The sequence below is a fragment of the Martes martes genome, assembly GCF_963455335.1.
Source record: "Martes martes genome assembly, chromosome: 1".
NCBI lineage: Eukaryota > Metazoa > Chordata > Mammalia > Carnivora > Mustelidae > Martes > Martes martes.
Genome location: NC_137888.1, coordinates 15,500,937 through 15,528,364, shown reverse-complemented (window position 1 = coordinate 15,528,364; position 27,428 = coordinate 15,500,937). Strand labels below are relative to the sequence as shown.

General features: G+C 38.0%; 1 protein-coding gene across 1 annotated transcript; it reads left to right on the top strand.

The window, feature by feature from the left end:
- Window positions 1-11,790: 11,790 nt before the first annotated feature.
- On the top strand, window positions 11,791-25,362 carry HEMK2 (HemK methyltransferase 2, ETF1 glutamine and histone H4 lysine; the record flags this gene model as incomplete). Its single annotated transcript, XM_080814067.1, has 6 exons — window positions 11,791-11,924; window positions 13,890-13,976; window positions 14,712-14,802; window positions 20,072-20,155; window positions 23,849-23,990; window positions 25,256-25,362. The coding sequence occupies 6 exons, from the start codon at window positions 11,791-11,793 to the stop codon at window positions 25,360-25,362; spliced, it is 645 nt and encodes a 214-aa protein (XP_080670193.1).
- Window positions 25,363-27,428: the final 2,066 nt, after the last annotated feature.

Genomic DNA, 27,428 nt, shown 5'->3' with positions numbered 1-27,428 from the left:
CCGAAGTCTAAAATGGGTTAGCAGGGCTGTATTCCTTCCGAAGGCTCTAGGGAAGAATCCATTTCCTTGCCTTTTCCAGCTTTTAGAGGCCACTTGTATTCCTAGACTTGTCCTCTTTCCAGTTTCAAAACCAGCAACAGAGCATCAATACCTTTGTCTCTGTTTCTCTCCCCAAGCCCTTTCTCTCTCCCTCTCAATCTGACTTCTGTTTTCATCACATCTTCTACCCTTACTCTGCCTACTCTTTCTTAGAAGGAGCCTTGTGGAGGATCCAGGATAATCTTCCTCTATCAAAATAATTCATTTAATCACATTTGCAATGTCTCTTTTGCAGGATAAGGTAACATAGTCACAGATTCTGGGGATTAGGATGCGAACATCTTTGGGGACCATTATTCTATCACAGTGGAATATGTCCTACTCAGGTCTACAGGTAGAATACTGTCACATTTAGCAACATTTAGTTATGACAGAGGTCTACATGTGACCGAAAACTAGCTATGTCCTAGATGAATCCCTGCTTATTTCAAGCAATATTTCATAAGAATAAAAATGTAGTACAATAAATATTAAACATATGCATTTGTGAGCTTTTGGGTTTTTGTTTGTTTCTAATAACAACCCTGTAGATCAGGGCTCATGACTTTTTTTTCCCTTAAGATTTTATTTATTTATTTGACAGACAGAGATCACAAGTAGGCAGAGAGGCAGGCAGAGGTGGGGGAAGCAGGCTCCCTGCTGAGCAGAAAGCCTGATGTGGGGCTCAATCGTAGGACCCTGCTGAGATCATGACCTGAGCTGAAGGCAGAGGCTTGACCCACTGAGCCACCACACACCCCATTTGTTTTTTTAAGTAGGACTTGTCAGTTTCTAAATGTAATTTAAGATGGAAGTTTGTACCTTTTGACCACCTTCACCCAATTCAAAAGGTGCAAAAATGTCAAAAGATACAAACTTTTCCTTGCAAGATAAATATGTTCTGGGAATATAACGAATAACATAATGAGTATAGTTAACAATACTGAAGTGTATATTTGGAATTTGCTAGAAGACTAGATTTTAAAAGATCTTATCACAAGAAAAAAAATTGTGACTATGTGAGGTGATGGACATTCACTAAAAACTTGCTGCGATGATCACTGCAAGGTTATAAGGCAATTACATTTCCATAAGATGGGGGGATGGAAGCAATTTAAAGATATGCTCTGATGACTTAGGGAAAGACAAGATAAACAGGTGCCTGAGTTGGGGCTCACGAGAAAGGGACTCCAGGTTTGTATTAATTATTTTTAAGATGCTTTTCCAAATTTCCTGGGGCAAAGCTTCACTCTCACTTCCAAGTAATTAGTGTCACATTTAGCATGAGTGAGCATAAAGGTATACTTTCCCACAAAAAAATGTAATATACATTTTGATAGGAATCCTATGCTTTGCTGAAGTTGTGCTATAAAGTATATCTACAAATATTTAAGTCAAATCAACAAATATTTAATGAGAATATTATGGTGGAATATTCAATCACTCAAACTATAAATTCAGCTTTCTTAAAAATAACCTCTACTTTTTAAAATTTCCCTTCACTGAAAAATCAGTCCAGGCAAAATGGTAATTGACTTACAAACTTCTAACCGAACCTGCCAGAATGCTGTCCTTTTTATGCCATCTCTTCAACTTAATCATCTTCTGCTGTTCTATTTATAAGCTAAAAGAGAGTATTGAGCCAATCAATGAAATTTTATGACACTGTGTTCCTGAACCGCCTAGATCACCATCTGAATTCCCCTCTGCACCTTTCCCATGTGCTCAGGCCCCAAGTCTCTCAGAGGATGTATTAGTCAGCTGCTTCCCTAACAAAACACCAGAAACTGAGTGGTTTAAGCAACAGACATTTAGTTCTCCCAGTTCTGGAGGCTGGAAGTCCAAGATCCTGGCACCAGCAGGGTTGAGTTCTGTGGAGAGCTTCCTTCCCGGCTTGCAGATGACTGGCTTCTCACTGTGTGCTCACAGGGCAGAAAGAGAGAGAGAGACAGCAAGCTCTCTGACCTCTCCTCTAACCAGGCACTAATCCCATCATGAAGGCCTGTCCTCTCATGACAGAATATAGATCTACTTAATCTCCCAAAGGCCACACTTCCAAAAGAAAGGGGAGAGGGTGAGGAGGTTGCACGATTCAGTGGAAATGAATTCTGTGGAAATGAATCACGATTCAGGGGAAATGCAAGATTCAAACAAAGGAGAGCCTCCGAGTGATGGTACATGTTCTGGGAGACCTGACTAGGGTCAGCTCTTTCCTTAACCTCCAGCTCTCCTGGGGCTTCTTCCAGGCTGGGAACAAAGAGTAAATGTGGTAACTGCTGAAAGCTCATTTCTCAGGATCACTAAATGAGCATCCATGTGTAACCCCGAAGGATGTTTTCTACCCCAAAGTATAACTTTGCTCTTAAACAATTAACATTCTTGAAATGATGTCTATGGACAGTGAGTTTTCCTGAAATGACATCTCTAGGTAGGTAGGTAGGAGTATGACTTTCTTAACTAATCTTGCTTTTTTAAAGTATTTTTACTTTTCTTGACTTAGAAATGGATAGGGTAAAGTTTCACAAACCTGAAGAACAATTCAATTGATGATTTCTAAACTAAAACCCACCGTGTTGAAAAGAGAAGTGAATGATGAGTAACCATGCAAATCATTTCTGTGAAAACTCAGTTTCAAAAAGACACTGAATTTCATTCATGATTTATCCTTAAAAGAAAGGAGAATATAATTATTAACCGTGGAGATTAACTGGAAAGGTTGTCTGTTCTGTGCTTTATTCTGTATAAAATGCAACGTAATTATGACTCCTGTTGTAAATTTCAGTAAAGCATGATTTAATACTACAGCAAGGGTGCCATTAAAATGTGAATATTAACTTTCCAATAATTTCTAGAAATTGAAATGGAATCTGTTTGGCAATAACATGACATTTTGACACCAATGAAAATATTTTATGTAGTTATGTAAGCAATAAAAATAAATGTTTTGTAAAAATTTATCCAGAAGGACTTATAACTAGGAAAAACAATCATAATTAACAAGATTTCATAAAGTGCTCAGCAGCCAAAGATAACTTTTAAACCAGCTGAAGGTGATGAGGTCATTGCTGGTCCTAAGTTCACAAGATCTGACCACCTGTAGAGATTTTTTTTAGAGCACTTAAAAGAATTAATTTTCCAACTATGGACAAGCTGGGAGAGTCTCCCTCTTTTACGTGACCTTCTATTGTGCCAAAGTAATGGAATTGAACGCACCCTCCCTCGGCTTTTCGAACAGCTGTTCCTATGGTGCAGGAGTAAATGTGTAAACCCTACCAGTACCAGCTGGAAAAAAGACAGGAATCTCCTATTTCTGAATGTATTATGGAGCCTAGATTTTGTTTCCAGGATAAAATGTGTCCAAAAGCAACCAAATTTAAGAAGAGGGTTGTGAAATCATCCAGTGGATGAGTAACCATCCTGACAGTTCAACTGGCTGATGCAAGCAAAGGTGTCCGGTTAGGAAGCATCCCGCTTACTGTACTGACCACGCTGTATTAGAGGGAATCTTTCCTATGCTTTTAACTGAGATCGTTATAGCATGAGAATATTAACAATAGCAACATCTTGGGTGCCTGGGTGGCTCAGTCAGTTCAGCATCTGCCTTTGGCTCAGGTCATGATCTCAGAGTCCCGGGATCAAGCCCCACATCGGGGTCCTCACTCAACGGGGAGCCTGTTTCTCCCTCTCCCTCTGCTGCCCTGCTTGTGCTTGCTCACTCTCTCTGTCAAATAAATAAATAAAATCTAAAAAAAAAAAAAAAAAGGCAAAAGCAACATCAGAAGTACAAAAGCATGCACTCCTGAATGAGCCAGGTGTCCCTAAAAATATTTTTTATTAATGTGTCATAAGGGGTAGAGGGAGAAGAAGGCTCCCTGCTGAGCAAGAAGCCCGATATGGGGCTTGATCCCAGGACCCCAAGATTGTGACCTGAGCCGAAGGCAGACACATGACCAACTGAGCCACCCAGGCACCCCACATAAAGTTTCTTTTAAATAGACTTTATTTTTTGAAGCAGTTTTTGATTTACAGCAAAACTGAGTGGAAAGTGACTAGTTCTCATATACCTCCTACACACATACACACACCAAGCTTCTTCCACTATCTACATTACACACACACCAAAGACATACATTTGTTACTATCAGTGAACCTACAGTGACACATTATTATCACCCGAAGTCCACTGGTTACATTAAGGCTCACACTTGGTGTTGTACATTCTAAAGATTGTGTAAAACAAACAAACAAAAAATATATATATATATATATAAAATACTGTTATGGTGGAGAATATGAAAAATATATATTATAAATATATATAAAATATATAATATATAAATATATATTATATATATAAATAAATACAAATATATAAATATATATATATTTTTCATATTCTCCACCATAACAGTATTGTATGGGTAATTTCACTGCCCTATAAATCTTCTGTGCTTCATCTATTCATCCCTTCCTCCTCACTAACCCCTGGCAGCTACTGATCTTTTTCCTGTCTCTATGGTTTTGCATTTTCAACAATGTCATATAATTAGAATCATAACATACATACCCTTTTCAGATTGGCTTCTTTCACTTCATAATATATATGTAAGTTTCCTCCATATCTTTTCATGGCTTGATAGTTCATTTCTTTTTAGGTCTCAAAAATATTCTATTGTCTGGGGACACCTGTGTGGCCCAGTTAGTTAAAGCATCTGCCTTGGGCTCAGGTCATAATCCCAGGGTTCTGAGATCAAGCCCCACATTGGGCTCCTTGATCAGCGGGGAGTCTGCTTCTCCCTCTGCCCCTTCCCTCACTCATTTTCTCTCTCTCTCTCTCTCTCAAATAAATTAATAAAATCTTTAAAAGAAAATCTTCTATTGTCTGGATGTGTCACCGTTTTATTTATCCATTCACCTACTGAAGGACCAAATAATCTTGGTTGCTTCCAAGTTTTGGCAATTATGAATAAAGCTGCTACAAACATCTTTGTGCAGGTTTTTACATGGATATAACTTTTCAACTCATTTAAGTAAATACACGGAGCATAATTATTACGTTGAATGGTAAGAGTATATTTAATTTTGTAAGAAACCACCAAACTGTCTTCCAAAATGGCTATTCCACTTTGCATTTCCAAAGCAGTCTATGAGATTTCTATTGCCTACAAGCTCACCAACATTTGGTGTTGTAAGTGTTCTGGATTTGGGCCATCCTAATAGGTAAACCATTGTATCGTATTGTTTTGAGATTTCCTAATGACATATAATGTTGAGCGTATTTTCATATGCTTATTTGCAATCTGTATTATTTCTTTGGTGAGATGTCTGTTGGGAACTTTTGCCGAATATTTAAATCTGTCTTTTTTTCTTCTTTTTGAGTTTTAAGAGTTCTTTATATGTGTTGGATAACAATCCTTTATCAGATTTGCCTTTCGCAAATACTCTCTCCCAGCTTGCGTCATAGTATTTTAAGTGTAATGATCAACCCTGAAGGATGGATGCTTTATGGAAACAAAAAACATTTAGAAAGAATTCTTTGGTTGTAAAAATTTAGACTCATTTTTAAAGATGCACTGAAAATGGACTATGTTAGGTTTATGGGCTATCTCACTGACTACTAAACTATGGTGGAATTAACTGAAATCTCCCAAAGAGTCCCCTTACATCAAGAGGAAATTGGAATCTAGTCAAGATTGGTGCCAGTCTTGGATTCATGGAGAGCACCAGCAGCAACTTGTTGTTTCTGTTAAAATGCACCCAGGCTTAGATGGGACAAGAACCTGTTAAAATAACTCCCCCCCCCCCAAAAAAGTGCAAGGATATTATCTTTTATAGTGCAAGAGACTTGGACCAAAGACTTTTTAAGATTAAATATATCCCTTGTTACAGTGTGCTATTAAACTCTGTTGTCACTGAGAAAAATTAATGCTCACTAGGAAGATGAAATCAAAATGTCTAAGCATTTGATCCTACTACCATACCACCAAAACCATTAGCACTACCCCTAAAATAACCAATCTAAAACACCTCTGAAATAAGAGAGCAGTACTGTAATGTACCAGAAAATGCCTGGAATCCCCATGTATCAGTGACGGTTTTACTGCATACAAAATCCAAACTAGTTTGGGTAAGCTAAAGGGGATTTATTACAGGATAGCTAATGGGTATCATAGCAGTTGGGAGGGCTGAAGAAGATCAGCTCTGGGCTGGACTTCCAGGAACACGTCATAAAGCCACATTACAGAACTGAGCTTCTGGACCTGCCAGAAGGAATTGGCTGCTGTTGCTGGCTCCGGACGCAGACCACCTATGCCACCACCCACAGCAGCAAAATAAAGATGTGCCCCGCCTCTCAACACCTACAAAGCTAGAGTCCTAACGCTGAGACCCCTGCCACAATTGTTGCAGAAAAATCACGCTCCCCTACGCTCGGCTTGCCTGCTGAAATAACAGAGACAACAGAAGTCAGCCTCTGCCTCAGAGTGTTCCACTTGTGCCTTCTAAAGCTCACGTGTTGTAAGTGATCAGTGGAACCTAGATCACATCCAAAACTAGAGCTTCAAAGGAGTCTAAAAAATGTAGTTTTGAGGGTCCCAGCCTCAGTATTTCAAGAAGGCCTTCTAGAAGTAAGATGGAAAGGATACTCAGTGAGGTGATACACCGTCCCACCCATCCTGAAAAGAGAGTAGAAGGCATATAATTGTTCAAGGAAAGCCAGGGCGATTCCAGAAGAATAAGTGTTGAGGCTGTGGACACAATTTATTGGAAAGAATCATGGAGCAACCAACAGAGTGGCTGATTTCATCACCTTCCATCTGGAGTAGAAAACACAGATATGCTGGAGCATTGGCTGTAAATGTTGGGCCAGAGGCCAAGCTCAAGAGGAGGAGGGAGCTCTACTTCCCTAAGAGAAGCTTACTGGGATGCCCTGTCTGGCAGCTAAACACCCCCTCTTCTACAATCCCTGTTGCTGACTCTGGTGTACATAATATCTTCGCAGGCAGGCTGACCCAACCTGAACTACAAAGACAGCCATGCAAGCAGAAAGTAAACTCTAAAGTAAGCAAACACCATGAAAGAGTAACATACAAGCTAATGAACGTCACTAAAGGAGAATTTATGCAGCAAACAAATGGAAACTTTGAAAACAGTACGACTGAAAACCACAGAGAGATGAGAATGGATACTGTATCCATGAAACAAAATACTGTTTTTAAGAACCCCAGATTAGAAAAAAGAAAATGCTTACCAAATAAAAATCTTAATAGGTAAGCCAAAAAGCAGAATATATTCATGCTCACTGGAAGCCTAAATTGTGCTCAGAATGACAGAGATGGTGTCATAGGTGCTGGGGTCCACCACCCAGATCCCTGCCGGGGACCCACATGCTCTGCCACCTGCTGGCGGCTGGCAGCTCACAGCCAAGTCCCTCTCCAGGAATTACCCTTGGGAAAGAGAATTGCTTTGCCCAAGTTTATGTCCTTTCCCCAAAGGCTCACAGGCCTCCTTGCTTGGATTCAGGACAATCTGAAGGGTCATCCCAGCCCCAAAGCTCCCTGAACAGTCAGGTGAGTCCTTTCTTACAACTGCAACACAGTTCAACTCTCCATTTATCCTACCCTCCTTATCTTTCCCTCCCAGATATTGTCTCCGAGAGAGCTTAAGCAATAAGCTTTCTATCTGCAGATCTCCATCTCAGCATCCGTTTCCAGGTAGCCCAATCTAAGGCAGATAGAAAGAATAAAAACAAAAAGACCTGAAGACATCAAGTGCGTCTCCATCTATATGATTGGAATTCCAGCAGACAAGAACAGAGAATGGAAGGGAAGGAAAAAACAAAGAACATATAAATAGATTTCCCAGAATTGATGAAAGAAAGATACTGATCATATTGAAAAAGTCCAACAACAAGATGGAAAGTAAAATTTATGTATATAATATATATTATATATTATATATGTTGACTTGCATGGGGCCGCCTTGGTGGCTCAGTCAGTTAAGCATCCGCCTTCGGCTCAGGTCATGATCCAAGGGTCCTGGGATGGAGCCCTGCATCAGACTCCTTGCTCATTGGGGAGCCTGCTTCTCCCCCTGCCTGCAGCTGCCCCAGCTTGTGTCTCTGACTAGTGAATAAATAAAATCTTAAAAAAAAAAAATCCAACGACCTAGTTAATAAGGTAGGTCCAATTAATATAGCAAAGTCTATACTTTGAAACCAGAAAATAAACTTTTCCTAGAGAGTATTTTCTTAGCACTACACATAAATCAGAACCCCCCCCAAAAAAAACCCAGATTTAGTCATTTTTAGATATCTGCAGAGTAAGAGATACTATAAACAAAACAAAAGGGCAATAGCAAACCAGAGTAAAGTAATCACCAACCATCTGTGAGACGCTTCAGTGTAGTATGCATTTTGGATTCTTTCCAGCACCTATATCAGCACTATGCTCTTGGGGTACCATTCTGGCTATCTGGTGGTGATGAGGCCTCCTCCCAGGCCCCAGGGCTGGTGTGAGGAAATCACTTCATGAGATATCTGGCCACTGGGTCAATTTAAGCATGAGCATAGGACCCATTTGGGGCCAGTAAGAAGGAGTGAATGACAGGACTTGAGTGCAAGTGACTGAAAAAGACTCTGCCACTGAATTTAGGGAGTGAAGCTGTAAGATGCAGCCATCCTGGCATGAGAGCAAGGGCTAGCCTGAGGATAGAGCTGAAGAAACAGAACCCAGGGATGAGTCCCAGAGACATACAGTGGTGCCTAAATAGATTAGACAGAAATAACCAGGATGCTCAATATCTTTAAATACATTGGGATGGGGTAGAGTCAGGCAGGGGATAAACAATTAGAAAAGACTTTGAGGCTGAACTGTGATATATAGATAACTATGCAAATGAAAGAGCAGTTATTACTAGATGTTGTGGGTTCAATCACATTCCCCAAAAAGATATGCTGAAATCCTAAATATATATATTTTTATACGTATACGTGTATGCATACATATATACACACACATACACATGTGTCTTTATTTGCAAAGTGTCTTTACAAATGTAATCAAGTTAAAATGAGGTCATACTGGGTTAAGGTGGGCCCCAAACCCCATGATTGGTGTCCTTATAAGGAAAGAGGTTTGGAGGAAGGAAAGACACACTGGAAGGAAGTCCACATGAAGACCAGGGCAGAAATGGGAGTTATGCTGCTGATGCAAGCCAAGGAAGGCCAGAGATTGCTGTCACCATCAAAGGCTAGAAGAGGCAAGGAAGGATTCTTCCCTAGAGCCTTCATAGGGAGCCATGGCCCTTCTACCACCTTGATTTCAGACTTCCAGGACAGAGAGGATAAATTTCTGTTGTTTTAAGCCATCTAGTTTGAAATAATTTGTTACGGCAGACCTAGGAAAGTAATACAACAGATGATTATTAACTTTAAGGAAAAGCAAAGAGTTGTGCAAGGAAGTAACAGATATAATACAGAAATCAGGTCCAGATACCATTTCTATAGACAGAAAAATGTAAAAATCAATCAATCAATCAATCAAGCAATCAAGCAATATAACCATATTGGGAATAGAGGGAGAGGGGGCCTGGCAATTACGTTTGTTTATTGGCAGCAGATCAGATTCTTGCCTTCGATCACGTGAACTTTACCTTCTATCATAAGAACTCAAGAGATAATGTGAAAATTGAGAAATGAAGTAATATTGTTCTAAGCTTGGTACATAGAGATATGGATAAATGGCCAAAGAAACAGATAAAAGTTGAAAATGGTCAGTTCTGGAGAATGAGACATGAGAAATTAGATCTTGGTGTACTAGACTGGACTGCTTTTCATAATAACTCATGTAGCACTATTTGGCTTATTAAATTATGCATGTATCAACTTCAATAGAAAAAAACAAAATTCAAAAGGAAAAAATAGGCAAAAATGAACAGACAGTTCACAAAGGAAGAAATTCAAATGAAGAACATATGAACACATGCCTAAACTCAACCACAACCAGGCCAATTCAGTTTAAAATAAATTTTAAAAATAAGTCTAATAATAATAAATCAAATATTAAGTCTCCCACCAACTAAACAAAATTAGTTTGGAAAGAAATTTGGAAATTTGAAAATGTTTAGTAAAATTGAAAATGTGTATACAACACTGCTAATCCATTCTGGCTTGGACCCCAGGAAACTTTTGTACAGGACCAGAAAAAAGCTTGCTTGAGAAAGTTAATCACAGTGTTGTTTAAAATAATGAAAATCTGGAGAGGATTAAATGTTTACCAATAGATATGTATCCATTCCAGATAGGATATTTTATACTTACATATAATACTATCTGGCAATGAAAAAGAATGAAAAGGAGTAAACTGACTTTATATATATGAAAACACGGAGTGAGAATTTTCAGTGAAAAAGAAATGGGAAGAACAGTTTGTCCGACCTATTACCAGCGAAACAAATTTGAAAACATACTAGCCATTCGCCGCTCATGAATATCTAAATGTAAAAACATAAAAACATTGATTGATTGGAGGGATACACACTAAATTCATGAGAGAAGTCAGGTTGGAGAGAGGTTTACAAAATGGAACTGAGGGTGAATACAGAAAAAACATCCACTTCATCTGTATTATGTTAGTTCTTATATTTAAAAACTCTTTTAAGGATAGGAAATTGGCTCTGCAGATTTGGGGTTTGTGAATCTCCATAACAATGTGAGCTAATTCGCTATAACAAATAATCACATTTAACACACGTATTAAATAGTAATATATAGTATAATATGTATTTTAAAAATAAAATACTCTTAAGGAAATATGAGAAAGTAGTATTAATTATCAATTCTGGGTGATAAGTACTCAGGTTTTTAAAAAATGGTATCTAGGTATTTACCTGTATTTTTGTTACTCAAATTTTAAAAACTAGATGTAAAAATGTTTTATTGGGAAATTGCAAAAATTGACTCAAAAAGAGTGTAAATGCCCGAAGAGTCTAACAATCTATAGAAGATGCCCCAAAACAGCAGAGAACCATCCACTAAAAAAAAAAGCACTAAATCCATCCAATTTTATGGGTGAGTTCTACCAAATGTTCCAGAAACAATGTCCTAACTCATCCGGTGAGGACAGTATAATCAAAACAGAACTAGATTATTAGCATTCCAAATTCAGCAGGATATTAAAAGAAAAATCATCTTGCTTGAGTGAGACTTATAAAAAGTGCCTTCATGATTCAACATTAGGAAGGTAATTTTTATAATATACTACAGTAAAAACTTAAGTGAGAAAAAATTTTAATCTTAAAGCTCAAAACTTAAAGTTCAATTGATATTTTAAAAAGTAAAATTTAGTAACCATATGTATTTTTTCAATTCTTTGCAAACAAGAAATAGAAGAAAACTTGAATATAAAGGAAAAAACACTCCCCTTAGTCAAAAACAATCAAGGATGCCCCGCATCAAGGGCTAACCTATAAAACAAAATAAATTTAAATATTCTAAATAAGAAAGCAAATGTCACCAGTTGCAGATTATATAACTGTTTACTTAGAAATTCCAAGAACATTCACCGACAAACTGTTAGAAATAACAAGCCTGGATTGTCTCTCCGCCTCCGGCGCCCCGCCCCCACTGCTCCGCCCCCATTGCCCCGCCCTCCCCTGCCGGGCCTGCGCGCGCGCGGAATTTTGGCGCCTGCGCGTGGGACGGAGGGAAGAAAGATGGCAGCTCCCAGCTTCCCCACACCGCTGCATGGGCACGTGGGCCGCGGCGCCTTCACCAATGTGTACGAGCCCGCGGAGGATACGTTCCTGCTGCTGGACGCGCTCGAGGCTGAAGCGGCCGAGCTGACAGGGTGCGAGGAGAACGAGGGTCCCCGCGGGAGAGGGCTCGGGCGTCCTGGAGAGGCGGCGGCGAAGGAAAGCCAGGGAAAGGATGCTGTCTGCCCCGAGAGGAGGCGGTGTCCTTAAACTTGGCGAACATGGATACCAGAACGCCGTTACAGACGATTTCTCTTTAGATTCCTGTAATGAGCGGACCAGGGATCTCTCTGCTTTTGCCAAGGTGTTTTGGTCTCAGCAGCTCCACAGCTCCTTACTACGCCGGCGTGTATCTTTTCCACAAGCCCCCGAGAGCAGTGATGTGATAACACGCTCAAAAACCAAATATTCCGAAAACGTGGCTTATTAATATTAAATTTTTTCGTAAATATTAAAAGTTGCGTGGCATTTAATTTACTCAGTATACAAAAGCACCCTATAGTAAGGGAAGGGCACAAAAATGAAGTGAGGTGGTGAGATCATGGCGTGGATAAGTATTTTGAAACCCACTGAACAGCATATTCTGCCCTGAACCACTAGCCAGTTAGCCACGTGTGGCTGCCGAACCCTTGAAACGTGACTAGTGCAACTGCAGAACGTAATTTTTCATTTAACTTAAAGTTTTAAATAGCTGCAGAGCTAGCAGCCTGTGGGATTTTTCCTAGCACTTTGTAAATAATAAAATTGACTTGTTGAAGTGCCCCCCCCCCGTAAATTTTAAATGACATTAAAAGAATGGATACCTGCATTGTTTGTTTGTTTTTTTAATGAAAGGAATTTGAGTAATTAGATTTCTTTAAAGATCAAGACTTGAAATTGGTTATCTCAAGATGAAACAGCAGTCAGGCTTCATAGATCTGTATTTCCGTATTGTGTTTCTCTTAAACCTGGTCAGATTTTTCCATATATAAAATGCCCCAACGCTTATTAAACCAGCTTTTCATTATAAATGATGGAACTTTGGGATTTACTGGAATGTAGAACGGTAGATTTCTTTTTGTAATTTGTCTTTTAGTCTCAAGATACCCCAGAAAGATTTACAAGCACAAATTGCATTGCAAAGTATGCTGTGAAAGGAACTGATTTTGTTATAAAGTCAGATTATTTCTGTTCTTGGGATTCTGTTTATGAAAGCATGATAGTTATTTTCAAATAAAAGCCTCCTGGTACGGTTCAACAGACCTTCCCACAGAATAATAAAGTTTTGTCAGATAATGTGGATTGATTCCTAAAGTTAGAAGCTGCTAGAGTTTATTTTTGCATAGTTGTTTGAGGCGTTAGTAGCCAGCAAGACCTAAATCCCATTAAACCCATTTCTGTGATGGAGAAAACTAGTGCTTTTGATGCATATGTAGATTATAGGCAAGGAAGTAAATTTAATTGAAGGATAAAATACAATGTAATGAAGAATTTATTCAAAAGCATTTTAAAGTTATACTAATATCCTAAGATCAGATTCTGTGAGATTTTCTCAGTTCAGTGTACAGGTGTACAAATAACGCATTTCTTTGCTGCTCTAAATCTATTAAGAGAAGGGAAATTTTTTTTCCCTAGGATATGCTAATGGATTTGTGAATGTTATGTACTTTTAAATGATAGAGAAAACATCATAAATAAATAGTATAATAATTAACCCTATCATTTTTAGGGAAGTACTAAACTACTAAACCCTTGTGAGAAGGGTTGATGTTTTTCATATTAATATGTTCAACCCTCAACCTTATTCCATAGTTTTATGTAATGTTTTGTGGTAATTAATTGGAAGCCATCTATTTTATGGACTTTAATTACATACCCCAAACAATTCTGAGTTAAACAGTATTAAATGAGCACAAAGTGGTTGTCAGAAATTAGTGTGTTTATAAATTTCTTTTGTATTTCCATATACTTGCAGATGAGTGGTTCTGGAGAAATACACATTAAAAGTAGATTGAGCGTCATTTTCTGTGATGTATATTTTTATCCTACTATACTCATTTATTTTATTTTGCTCTTTTTAGAGTGGAAATATGCCTTGAAGTAGGATCAGGGTCTGGAGTGGTATCTGCATTCCTAGCCTCTATTATAGGTCCTCAAGCTTTGTACGTGTAAGTATAAGTATATCAAATTCATCCACATCTTCCACTAAGAAATTCACTAGGGGTATGACTGCCTGAATGAAATCATTTTTGTAAATAAATGGTGTATATCTGAAAGGTTCTACTTAGGTGTAGTAAGGACTCAGATTATAAATTATTCTTCCCTAAACATTTTAACTGCATGTCCAAAACTGTTCCATCATACTACATAATTACAGAAGCAACAAAATAATTTTAGGGTATTTCTAAATTTGAAATTTTTTAGGCAAATAGTCTGATTACCCGAAAAAAATTGAAAATTACTTAAAATTTTTAAGAAAATTTGAGAATATGGAAAGTTTAAGGAAGAAAATAAAAATCACTTCCAATTCTACCACACATGGTCCAAGTGTGTTTCTTTCTTTTTTTCCCATTTCCTATGTTTTTAATATTGTATCATGACTCTTTTTCAAAAATTCCTTCTAAATTTCATTTTTGTGGTGGCATAGTATTCATTAGATTCATAACTTAATTCCTTTAGATGTGTATGCATGTATGTGTAGTTTCTACTCTTGCACATTATATCAATATAACAATCTTTTTCATTAATATAACATCTTTTTTTCTTTTTCCTTCACCACTATTAAAGCATTTTCATTTTTTTCTAAGTCTGCTTTGTAAAAAAGCAGTGGAACGTTTTAAAATTTTTTAGTAATAGGTGCCTCATGGTCGTAAAATACAATTTTCTTTGTTTTCTGTTTCTAGGTGCACTGATATCAACCCTGAGGCAGCAGCTTGCACTCTGGAGACAGCGCACTGTAACAAAGTCCACATTCAGCCAGTAATTACAGACTTGGTGAGCTCTTCATCCTTGTCCAATAATAGTTAATTTCCTTTTCAAATAAGTTAAGGTTAAGATGATCAGGTCAAAGAAGCTTGAGTGATAAATTAATTAACTTTTAATCCACTAAATAGTATACCCCATAATTTACAAAGTAAATTCTTTTTTTTTTTAATTTTATTTATTTATTTGAGAGAGAGAGATGACAAGTAGGCAGAGAGGCAGGCAGAGAGAGGGGGGGAAGCAGGCTCCCCGCTGAGCAGAGAGCCTGATGCCGGGCTCGATCCCAGGACCCTGAGATCATGACCTGGGTGGAAGGCAGAGGCTTAACCCACTGAGCCACCCAGGCGCCCCCAAAGTAATTCTTAACTGATGTAATTCATCTTGTCCAAACTTCAAAGGAAATTTCTACTGTCTTGGAAGGATCAGTCATCTTTGGTCAGAAGTGACAGAGAATCCAGTTTAAACTGGCTTCAGTAAAGTGTGTGGCTTCAGGCACAGCTGGCTCCAGGAACTCAAATGATATGACAGGTATCTTTTTCTTAGCTCTGAACTTCTCTGTTGGCTCTATTTCTAGGTGGTCTTTTTCTTCTTGGTAAGAAGATACTTGCATGTCTATTTCTCACTTCTCAGCAAACACCTCCCTTATCCTTCCAGGGAAAGAAACTCTTTCTATTTAGTTAGTCTTACAAGCCCCAGAATGAGTATTGCTTGGATCATCTTGGATCATATGCCATCTCAAAATCTCTCACTGTGGCCAAAGGGGATTGAAATATGCAGATGACTGGTTTAGGCCTGAGTCATAGTCCCACCCCGGACAGCTGCATTGGGATAAGCCCAATCCAAGCTAAATGAATTGAGAATGAGAGGATAGAGAATTTACCCATTAGAGATCAAGGAGATGAAATCAGAAGAAAGAGGGGAATGAGGCCTGGACACGTAAAAAAACACATCACAATTACAGAACCATCATTTTAAGTTACACATATATTTCACAGTTGCAGTTTTCCTTTAATATTTTAATTAGTAAGACTTGGATAATTTGGGATATTTGTTGTTGTTTATAAGTGCTTTTTGTAGGCAAAAAATCTTAACACCACATACCAGATAGGGATGAGAAATAAAAATGCTTTCCGTGCTTCTTGACATGTATTCTTAGTGTCAAGAGTATTTAGCTTTTCTGCTTTTTTAAGCTCAGAAGTGATTTTTCAGCTTAGAAGGAATTAAGCCAAATATGTAAGAAATTCTTACCTATTAGAACTTGTTACTGCTATTAAAAACTAGATTATCAAGAAAGGTGATTTACATGGGATTACTGTGAAGGTTTTGCCCTTTAAAATTTTAACTTACTTCTTTATTGTGTCCATGATTAGTGTTAAATATATGGTTTTGGTATAATAATAAAACTTTATATAAATAAGAAATTCAGAATATCTTTTTCTTAACAGAGGTAGAAACTGAGGTGAGGTTCATTTTTTAAAGTCATGTAACTAATAGAGTGATAATTAACAGAATTTAAGCCCAGACCATTGAGTCTAAATCTAGAAGTCTCATGGCTGTTTCAGGACATGGCTCATGGTAGTCCATGCCAGTCAGCTCTTTCTGTGGTTCAAGGTGATGGTGACCCTGAATGCTGACAAAGAAAGAAGGAAGAAGGAGGGTGCCTGGGTGGCTCAGTGGATTAAGCCTCTGCCTTCAGCTCAGGTCATGATCCCAGGGTCCTGGGATTGAGCCCCATATCGGGCTCTCTGCTCAGCAGGGAGCCTGCTTCCACCCTCTCTCTGCCTGCCTCTCTGCCTACTTGATCTCTCTGTCAAATAAATAAAATCTTTAAAAAAAAAAAAAGAAAAGAAAGAAGGAAGAAGGAGACATTAGCATAGGTATTATGATCCACTTACAAAACTCTGTGTTTGTTTAATATTCAGAACACTAGGCATAGATTATCACAGCCATGATCAAAATCATTGTTTTAGATAACTAAGCTTACCTGTTTACAAAGTAGTACTTTTATTTTGCTTCTTTTTTAGTTCTGGAAAAAAGACTTTTTTCAGATATGTCATATGGCTCTCCTTACATTCCTAAAACAAACTAAACATAACTTTATCTTTGATTGATTCAGGGCCATTAAAATGAGCATTAGTTACTATTCCATGCTAGCTGCGAGGAGGATTGCTCAGGGCTTTCTGCCTTACACTGAGTAGCTAGAGCCTGCAGTGATTTTGAGTTTTCATTTCCTCTCCTCTTTGTCTCTTTTCTCTTGCTTTATGTTGTCTTATTTTACTGTTACCTGTGAGTGGCATTTCCACTCTCTCTTTCCATGTGCTGTTTGCTAGAATACCAAACAAGTGATTTAGTTAAACTTGTATTTAAACTAAGAGTTCAGGGGCTCTGAATAAGAGCCTCTCGTATGAATAAAGTACATTTTGCTATTTGAATTTAAACTTCTTGTCAGAGGCCTTTTTCGCTTACTTCCCCAAATTAGATCTGTTCTAATGCTCTGAGACCACCCAAAAGCTGAATGTGGATGAGTGAGGGGTGTGTGTGATTAGACCTTATATACAGTCTACAGTGACTTTCTCATTTAAATCCATTTCCTTTTTAAATTACATAATTTTATGTATTTTAATATCAATTTTTTACTTTATTTAAAATCCATACTGCAATGATTATTAATATATAGTACCTCAGAGCCATTTTTTTTAAAGATTTTATTTATTTGACAGAGAGATAGAGAGCACAAGTAGGCAGAGCAGCAGGCAGAGGGAGAAGGAGAAGCAGGCTCCCCGCTGAGCAGGGAGCCCAACGTGGGGCTCATTCCCAGGACCCTGGGATCATGACCTGAGCCGAAGGCAGCCGCTTAATGACTGAGCCACCCAGGTGCCCCCACCTCAGAGCCATTATAAACAATTACAAAGCAAATTCTTTTTTAGTTTCCCTTCTCAACATTTCTGGAAAATTACCTTCTGGATTTTTTTTTTTTTTTTTACAATGTGAGAAACTTAATTTCTTTATGTAATTGAAAATTGGTTATTTCAAATGTATTTCCTCATGCTACAGTATCACTAGCAAAAGGAACAGCAGATACCTAGTCATCTTCCTACTTGCAGACAAAGGTATTCCTGAATCACTTCCCTCATGAATGTTACTTTTCACTTTTTAAATGGATAGAGAAAGAAGAGGTACCTCTGTAACACCTCCTCAAAGATACTATTCGTGTATTCTCTTTGAACTTTATAGTTAGCAGACCTATTAAGACGACAAACAGAAATGCTTTTAGAAACCGGGATAAAATGGAAGTTGTAAGGCAGTGTTTCACACTGTGTGTAAATAGCCCAGTGATGTGCCCAGTACTGAGACGGTATGACTGAGTGTTAAATAACTTTGAATCACATGATGTAAAAGCTCTTTCCTCTCTAATCCTCCTCCAGCCATTTTGTTTACATCTGGGAGAAGGTCTCAGTTTTAACACCTTTTAAACACTTGCAAATGTCTCTTTTTTTCCCTCTCTCTCAAAGATTTTATTTATTTACATATTTATGAGGTGCCTCGTTAGCACAGTAGGTAGCACGTCAGTCTCATATTTACATATTTATGTATTTATTTATTATTTATTTGAAAGACAGACTGTGAGAGAGAGAGCACAAGCAGGACAGAAGGAGGAGGAGAGGGACAAGCAGGCTCCCTGCTGAGCAGCACCCCCCCCCCCACAGTGGGCAGGTGGGGGTGGGGGTGCTTCATGTGGGGCTCCATGTGGGACTCAATCCCGGGATTCTGGGATCATGACCTGAGCTGAAGGCAGATGCTTAATGACTGAGCCACCCAGGCGCCCCTCCAAATGTCTCTTTAACAAAGAGGCAGAAGGCCTGCGTCACTCTCAGACTGGAAGCAGTAACTATAACCATGACATTTTTTAAATTTAATTTTTAAATTTATATTTTTAAATTTATATTTATCCTTGTAGTCATTTCTGTTTCCAGGAAGTAATACTGATTTCCCTTTAGAGCGAATTTATTTAACAAAAAAAAAAAAAAAAAAGGCCATTTAAAGAAAAATATTTAGTGAATAATGGTAGGTCTCTATGCATATATGGGAGAATTGTAAGAATGCTAATAAAATACCTGACACTTCGGACCCTGCCTTGAAGTACTTCAGCTATTCCATCTCAAAAAACAGCCTAAGGGGGCACCTCCTTGGCGCAGTTGGTTAAGCGCAGTTGCTAGGTGACCAACTCTTATTAATTTCAACTCAGGTCAGGATCTCAGGGTTTGTGGGCTGGAGCTCCACATCAGGCTCCGTGCTCAGCAGGGAGTCTGCTTCCTCTTCCTCTGCCCTGTTCAGGCATGTGTGCACGTGTGCATGCTCTGTCTGTCTCTCTCTCTCAAATAAATCTTAAAAAAAAAAGAAAGAAAGAAACAGCTTCAGAATTCACGGATGAGAGTCTGTACAAAGTGGTAATCAAAGGAAATGGCTTTAGGGGTGAGAGCCCATCCAGATACGGTGTTTTTACTTTACTGTGCCTGTGACAGTGCAGGATGGCATGACGAGACATGGTTTTGTGAGTATGTATATAATTCAGTCATCAGAGGAACCAAAGGAATACTTTAAATGGCATTGTGCCCTGAAAGCACCTTGTTTAAAAAGACATTTTTGTTATGGGTTCACAGAAAATTGCACCCAATGGTTTAAAGATTTACAAAATGCCAAACAACTGAGATTTTCAGTGTCTTTTCCACATTTTTCAGTCCTCTTTATCTAATTGTCCCAGCCAATACATTTATTTCTGTATCTTTATTTTATGAGTAAAGTAGAAAGCAAATATATATATATATGCACGTATGTATGTGTATCTATTTTTATACATACGTGTTTTCTGATGTTTTTTGTTATCTCATAAAACATTTCTCTTGGTTACAGAAAATAAATGTTTAAGTTAGAGCAATAGGTTTAAAGCATATGTATATCTATATAGAACATAGGAGAGCTTGCTTCCTTATTTAATCTTCCAAAAGTGAACCCAGAGTATAAACATATGAGCTGTTGAAAAGCAGAGGCTTTTTGTACATTTTATGTTCATTCTGGTAAATAGTTTAATTTCCTGTTTTTAGGTAAATGCATACAACCTGTATCTGAAAGAAAATATAAAAATATTTATCTCTGTCTACAATTTTAGCCCTCTAATACATTTTTCTCTAAAAACATGGGAAGGAAGTATTTTTAAAGATTTATGTATTTATCTATTTTAATTCTGAGTCCAGTTTAAAATTCTGACTATTGAAATATTTAGGTCAAAGGCTTATTACCAAGATTGAAGGAAAAAGTTGATCTTCTGGTGTTTAATCCCCCCTATGTAGTGACTCCACCTGAAGAGGTAAGTCAGGTAACAAGATTTAATTATTAATATTTTCAGCTATTTTCTTTATAAAATCAAATGAATTCATTATATGACATTAGTCAGTTGCCGATTAACACAAACCAGTCTGATATTACTCATAATTTTCAATAGTTAAGTATGTTGGTAGACAAAGGAAGGGAATCTCAAAGTAATGGAAATATAGTGACCCATATTCGTCCTTAAAATTCCTATCAAAATCAAGCCATATGTTTAAATTTGTGTGTGTGTCCCCTTTATCATGAATGGTAAATTTGCAAAACAATATTTTTAATCATCCTTAAATTCATTATAGGAATTCTTTCTGAAAGTCAACAATTTCCTCCTTTCACAAGTGTGGGAGCACTGATTCTTATTTCAGGTAGGGAAAAGAAACATCTTGAAATATATGATTTGGAAAATCTCAATAATGAAGAGGTAAATCATATCTGAATTTAAAGAGAGAATGGTCAAGGCAGACAAAGTTTAATAATGAACTAAGGCCAGCTTTCCTTGAATTTTTCATGATCCTGTTTTATTCATCAATGAATCATGGCAAGGCTGATAAACATTACATTGTCCTCTGCCAAGATGGCAAAGTCTGTGTAGCTGCTATTACTACTAAGGGCAGCTAAGCAACTAAGAATTTGTTGCTCCTCTGACTAGGAACTCCTATGAGAAGGAAAGTCATTGTTACAACGTTAACAGAGATTGAAGCCAATGCAACTTAATACAACTCTTTAGGAAGGGACTGTGTGAATAAATCTCAAGAATGATAAAAGTGTTTCAGTCCAATAATTTCAGTCCTTGAGATATAATTTAAGAAAATCACTCAAGGGACGCCTCGGTGGCTCAGTCGGTTGAGCCTTTGCCTTTGGCTTGGCTTGTGATCCCAGGACTCTGGGATGGAGTCTTGTGTCGGACTCCTTGCTCAGTGGCTTCTCCCTGTGCCTCCCGCTCCCCCTGCTTGTGCAGTCTCTCTTGCCTTCTTTCTCTGTGACAAATAAATAAGTGAATCTTAAAAAAAAAGAAAAAAAGAGAGAAAAAGAAAACATCATTCAACAGTAGAATAAAAGTTGATGTTCACAAAAATATGCTTATTGCATGTTTATTCATGATGGCAAATAATATGAACCTATATATGTAACAGAGGAAATGCAGTTAAGTAAATCATGGTCTATCAGGTCTACAAACTTCCGGCAAGACTAGTGAATGAAGAGGAGATTCTGGGAACATGGGGACACAAATGGGCTTCCTTTCTCCCACATTTCCATTACTAAGCTGCACACTTGCTTCCACTGCTAAGCTACATACTTGCTTCTCCTGAGCTGCTGGAACATGGAGATGATTGAGAGGAGGCAGGACCTCTGCTCTTTCACAGTCCCAACAGCGAGAGCAAGTGTCATAATTCCCACGAGCTGAGTGGTTAGCTGGACAGCAGAATCAAAGTGTAAGACAATGAAGATTTCCTTGAGCTTTAAAAACATGTTTTACAAAATAAAACATTAGGAAATGAATTAAAAGAGAATCCGGTCTGTGTCAAGACCTAATCGGTGTTCTGGAAACCAGATGAAAGATTTTAGTGCGCAGCGCATGAAGATAAAAAGAAGGAAATCATGAGGGCAAAAGATAAGAGACTCAGAGTTTAGATCCAGGAGACATAATATAAAAATAATGGGAGTTTGTGCATCTTAACAATTATGGCTGTACTTACTGGTATATCTAGAAACAGGAGCTGAGGTACTTCTGGTGTGTGCCCGGGAGCCACGAAGGATTAAGAGCAGGCCCAGCCAGGCTCAGGCGGCAGGCAAGCAGCAGACCACCAAACACGACTCCTCCCTGGAAAGATGGAAACACCCCCTCTGTGGTCTGTAAGAATGTGCCTGCCAGGAGATCTTCCCGTAGGGGCATTTCTAATGCAAGCAGATAAACCTGGCTGAGCATCCCTGGAGAGCCATATAGACAGGGTCCAGCACAGAGGGGTCCTAGTCGAGAACAATGAGAGACAGGCTTATCGCCATGCACTCTGTCCACAGACCATTTTACCTGATGAGACATCCATAGAATGGGCTCTGCCAAAATACAAGAGTAAACCAAGGAAGAGGAAGACAAGAGCCCCAGAAAAAGAAGTAATTCTAGGAATGCCAGGAAAGAGAAGTCTCTAGGAGGAAAGTCTTGACAGAGGAACTGATAAGTTTCCTAACATAATTTGTGGAAAATTGTATTGGGACATTTATGATAGACATGAGAATAATTTAAAATAGATACAAAAAGGGGTGCCTGGGTGGCTCAGTTGCTTGTGTCCACCTCTTGGTTTCGGCTCAGGTCCTGATGTCATGGGTGGTGCAGTCAGCAGGAGGCTGCTTGGATATTATCTCCCTCTGCCCCTTCTCTGCTCCGTTGCTCTCTCTCTAAAACAAATAAATGAATCTTTTAAAAAACTTAGATGCAAAAAAAATTTAGCAAATGAATGCATCAGGTGCTCATCAATAGCTACATAAGATAGGATGCTTTTGCATTATAAAATCTTAGGCAGTCATTAAAAGAGTAAATCAGAACCATACCTGATCATATGAAGAGCTCATCTGAAGGTATTGTTGAGTGAGAAAGGCAAGATAATGGGGTAAAAATACAGAATATAATTCTGTCTTTGTAAAACATGGACAAAAAAGAAAAAACTGTGTGTGTGTGTGTGTGTGTGTGTGTGTGTGTAAGATGGAGAAGGAGCAGACAAGCAAAACAGTAAAAAGGGAAAGTGCAATTTTTAAAAAAGCAGGTATATGAATGTATTTGTCTTATTCATAAAATAGCATATGTATAAAGTTATAGGTATAAAGAAATTTACATTAATGAAGAAATGTATACCATTTAATTGAATAAAAACAGTAAGCATGATAGTATACAATTAATTTAAACTAAACTATGGACAAAACCAGTGAAGGATATAGAAAGAAAATAATTGCTGGGTTTAAAATAGTTTTTGAATGGTTTCTTCAAAATATTCTTTAGTTTTGAAAATAATATACAATGATAAAAATCTAAAGATTTTTAAGACCTTATGAAATCTCATGGGTTTTGCTTCTATGATATAATTAGATTGTTACATGAAGAAATGCTTTGGTGAGCCTTTATGTATTAAATGGGTTCCTTGAAAAGGTCTATACGATTCATACTTCAATCTAGAGGAGAGCCAGATTGAGCGGGACATGTTGAAACTAACTTCCTGCAAAGTAGATCTCTTATAATGTAAGAGCTCCCTTTTAGTTTCTTCCTGATTGTTCTGTATTAAGTATAAGAATCACTTATGTCTATCAATATAAACACTGCATAAATGGTAACAACTATTACTAAGCACTTGATATGTGCAGAGCAGTGTTTTCAAACTTCAAATATATTTCCTCCATTATTCCTAGCAATGGAAGAAATTAATTTATCATTTTTCTACTTTTACAGTTGAACTATTGTTTTTCTGATTTTACAGATTAAGGGAGAAAACTAATTCTTAAAAATGACAAACTTACATAAGGTCACAGCGCTAGGAAATGGTGATGCTCAGATTCAACTTTTCTGCCTTCTGGGCACCAGTAAAATACAAAGTATATACTTGTTTGGTGAATGTTACTTGTCAGAAAGATTCTGTGTGTGATTCTAAATGTAACTTGACTCAAAACAGTCTTTTCTAAATGGTCACAGGTAGGAAGCCACGGAATAGAAGCAGCTTGGGCTGGTGGCAGAAATGGTCGGGAAGTCATGGACCGATTCTTCCCACTGGCTGCAGATCTTCTGTCACCAAGAGGATTATTCTATCTAGTTACCATCAAAGAAAACAAGCCAGGTAATCCAGACCAGTTTATCTTTTAACCACTTACTTTGCTGAAATCAAAAGTTAATAATGTTAAAGACTATAAAGTAACCTGAGATACTATAAATAGAATCACTGACAACAGCTCACACAAACGTAACACTCATATTGAAAGAAGAGAGAGATTTTTAAGATGTAGTTTTTTCTTGTTTTAGAAAGTACAATTTTTTTAACGGGGGAGGACAGTTTTTCCCCTAATGGATAAGCTAATCATTCAAACACAAAATCTGTAATATCCTCTTTTAACACCTCACCCTGAATATTACAAATTTTCTGTCCACATTGTAGTCTTCTCCCTCCATATCGTAGTCTTCATGCCCTTAACAATTCTGCTGTGTACTCTTCCGTTCGTGTGAAGTTTTGTTATGGATATAGCTCAAGGTACGGATTTTTAGATCTTGGTTTTCAGATGACTCCATAACTAAATTGACCATAATCTTTCTTCTCTTTCAGTACAGAAGTTTGATTTTCATCTTATACCTTACATCCTCAGCCCCTCAAATCACACCGTGATTACTAAGTGTTCCTTTGTTTGTAACTCCATTTTCTTTTTTTTTTTTTTTTAATATATTTATTTGACAGAGAGACATAGTGAGAGAGGGAACACAAGCAGGGGGAGTGGGAGCGGGAGAAGCAGGCTTCCCACCGAGCAGGGAGCCCGATGTGGGGCTCGATCCCAGGACTCTGGGATCATGACCTGAGCCGAAGGCAGACACTTAACAACTGAGCCATACAGGTGCCCCTGTAACTCCATTTTCTTAATTCAGTCTTTTTACTATTACTTACTTACAAAAGGGAAGGTGCTGCTTTTTTCAGTAGGCCTGAAAGAAGTAAGCTACTTCATTTACTTGCACTGTTTAGTGTCACTGTACAGTTTGCCCTACTTTCCTTGACTTTTTCATCCCAGAGGACGTGTGGAAAGCCAGGACGGGAGCAAAGCAACGAAACTAATTATTTGCTATAACGACAAATGTAATTAATGTTTGAGTCCAGAGTAGCCACCACTGCAAAGCAAAGCCATTCAGTCTGTTTAGAGTTCTCCCTGATACCTTGAATATGCAGGTGCTTCCATTTGACCGAAGTCAGTCTCAATAGAAATGGACTTGGTATACATTATTTTCTCAGATGAGTAGAATTTGTAAATAGTCTGCATTTACAGTCTTACTGAACTGTTTAATGATCATACACTCTTCACCAGATGATTTTGATCTTACCTTTTGTATTAATTTTTATTCTAGAAGAAATTTTGGAAGCAATGACAACAAGAGGTCTACAAGGAACTATTGCACTTTCCAGGCAAGCAGGCCAAGAACTCCTCTCAATCCTGAAGTTCACCAAGTCCTGACTTACAGTATATCCTGTGTATTATGCTGGATATGTATATATTGAAAATATATATTATATTGAATATATATATATGAATATATAGAGAGGGAGAAGCTGAATGTATTTGGCATATTTTGAAACTGAAGTCATTTCTTGGTTTACAAGTAAAATTGTCAGGTTATATAGAAAAAGGTGGGAAGAGGGGCACCTGTGTGGATATGTGCTGTGCCTGCTCATGCATCTCCAGTGCTGAAATGCCATCTGCCCTGTATTGGCTGTGTGACGTCAGAAAATGACCCAGCCTCTCTGGCCAGGTTTCCTTACCTATAAAAAGGAGCCCCTCACAGTACTCACCTGGGAGAACTTTAAGACCAGTAAGTGAGAGAACCCTCTCAAAGCACTTGGCACAGAGGGCTTCACAGGGCGTAAGTGCTAAATAAAGGATGAGTAGGGGAGGAGGAGGGAGAGGCCTTGGGGATGAGGTGGGGAGGGGGAAAAGGAGGGTCAAATGCACCTTCAGCTATGGGAAGTCAGCTCTCTACAAGCCAAGGGGAGAGACTGCAGAAGAAACCCAGCCTGCTGACGCTTTGCACTTGGACTTCAGCTCCAGAATTGTAAGAAAATAAACTCATGTAGTTGAAGCCACCCAGCCTGTGGTATTTGTCATAGTGGCCCTAGCAGACTAATAACAGTAATTAAAGACAGGGAAATACCTGCATTCTGCAAATGAGAAAGCAGTACTAGGTGAAAAGTGGATGTTCTGTGCTGGTGGGCGGTGACTGTGGCCCGGAGCCTGCAGGGGGAGAGGTGCAGATCCAGCTCTCTTTGTGGTAAGAAAGAGCTATTAAATACAGGAAGAAAGAGGACCTGTAAAACCACATCATTTGGCCCAAGGGAAACAGCAAAAAAACTAACTTTATCATACCTTGAATGAAAAGAAAAATAGTAATAATCTGTTACTATTATAAATTGTGCTACCCTCTGTTGTAGGATTTAATTCAGCCTATCTGTGTGAGGTAGCAACATTAACATGAAAAAATTAATATTAAAATTATCTAAACCGTTGATCCACCGAGAAGCTACAATCAATGAGCACAGAAAAAAAACAAAAACAAAAAACAGATACCTAAGGGATATAAAGAGTGGAATTGTTATATTCAGATTGTGGAATGTTTGATATGTTTAAAGAATTAACATAAAGCTCACAAAATGATACTGTTTGGAAAGAACAAATTGAAGTGGACTTTTAAAAATGAGAAATAGAGACATGGAAATGCATTAGTGTTAATTTGTGCTTACCAAAAAAAAAAAAAAAGCAAGCAAAATTTTAAAACATAGGAGTGATAATATTCCATTCCAAAATTTAGTTGTAGTTGTTTTTTTTTTTCTTTTTCCCTCATACTCGGAAGAAAAAGGAATACAAATTAAAATAGGACTGAAAAAAAGAGAAAAATTCTGACAGGACTGAAAAAACTCAGGAAAGAGTAAGAGAAATACAGCCATGTTAAGATCCCTTATGATTACATGTAAATCATTCTTTGTGTAGATGTAGTATGTGATTCATACACCAAAATGACTTTGTATGTAAAATAATACAATACATACCGATGCCTATATCCATTGTTTTCATTTTTCTTTTTATGTAAACTTTGTATTGAGGTGGAACATACCTGATAGACTGTATATATCATAGTTGTCTAGCTTGATGGATTTTTATGAAGTCAACATCCATTTAGACTACACCCAAATCAAGAAATACAACATTACCAGCATTCCAGAAGCTCCATCAGATTTCCTTCCCAATCATCACCTCTCACTCACCAAGGGAAACCACTGCCTGGCTGTTCTTATTAGTTTTTTATTCCTGGGTAGCTAACGGCTCTAACTTTATTGGTATTAGCACAAATTTGTGGTCTCACAGTCTCTGGGTCAGGAGTGTGGGTATAGTAAGCTGGATTCTCTGCCTAGAATCTCACCAGACTGTAGTAAAGGTGTTGGTCATGACTGTGATCTCGTCTGGGGCTCGGGATCCTTTTTCATGTGGTCATGGGACTAAAGTCACTGTTTCCTAGCTGTTGGCTGGGG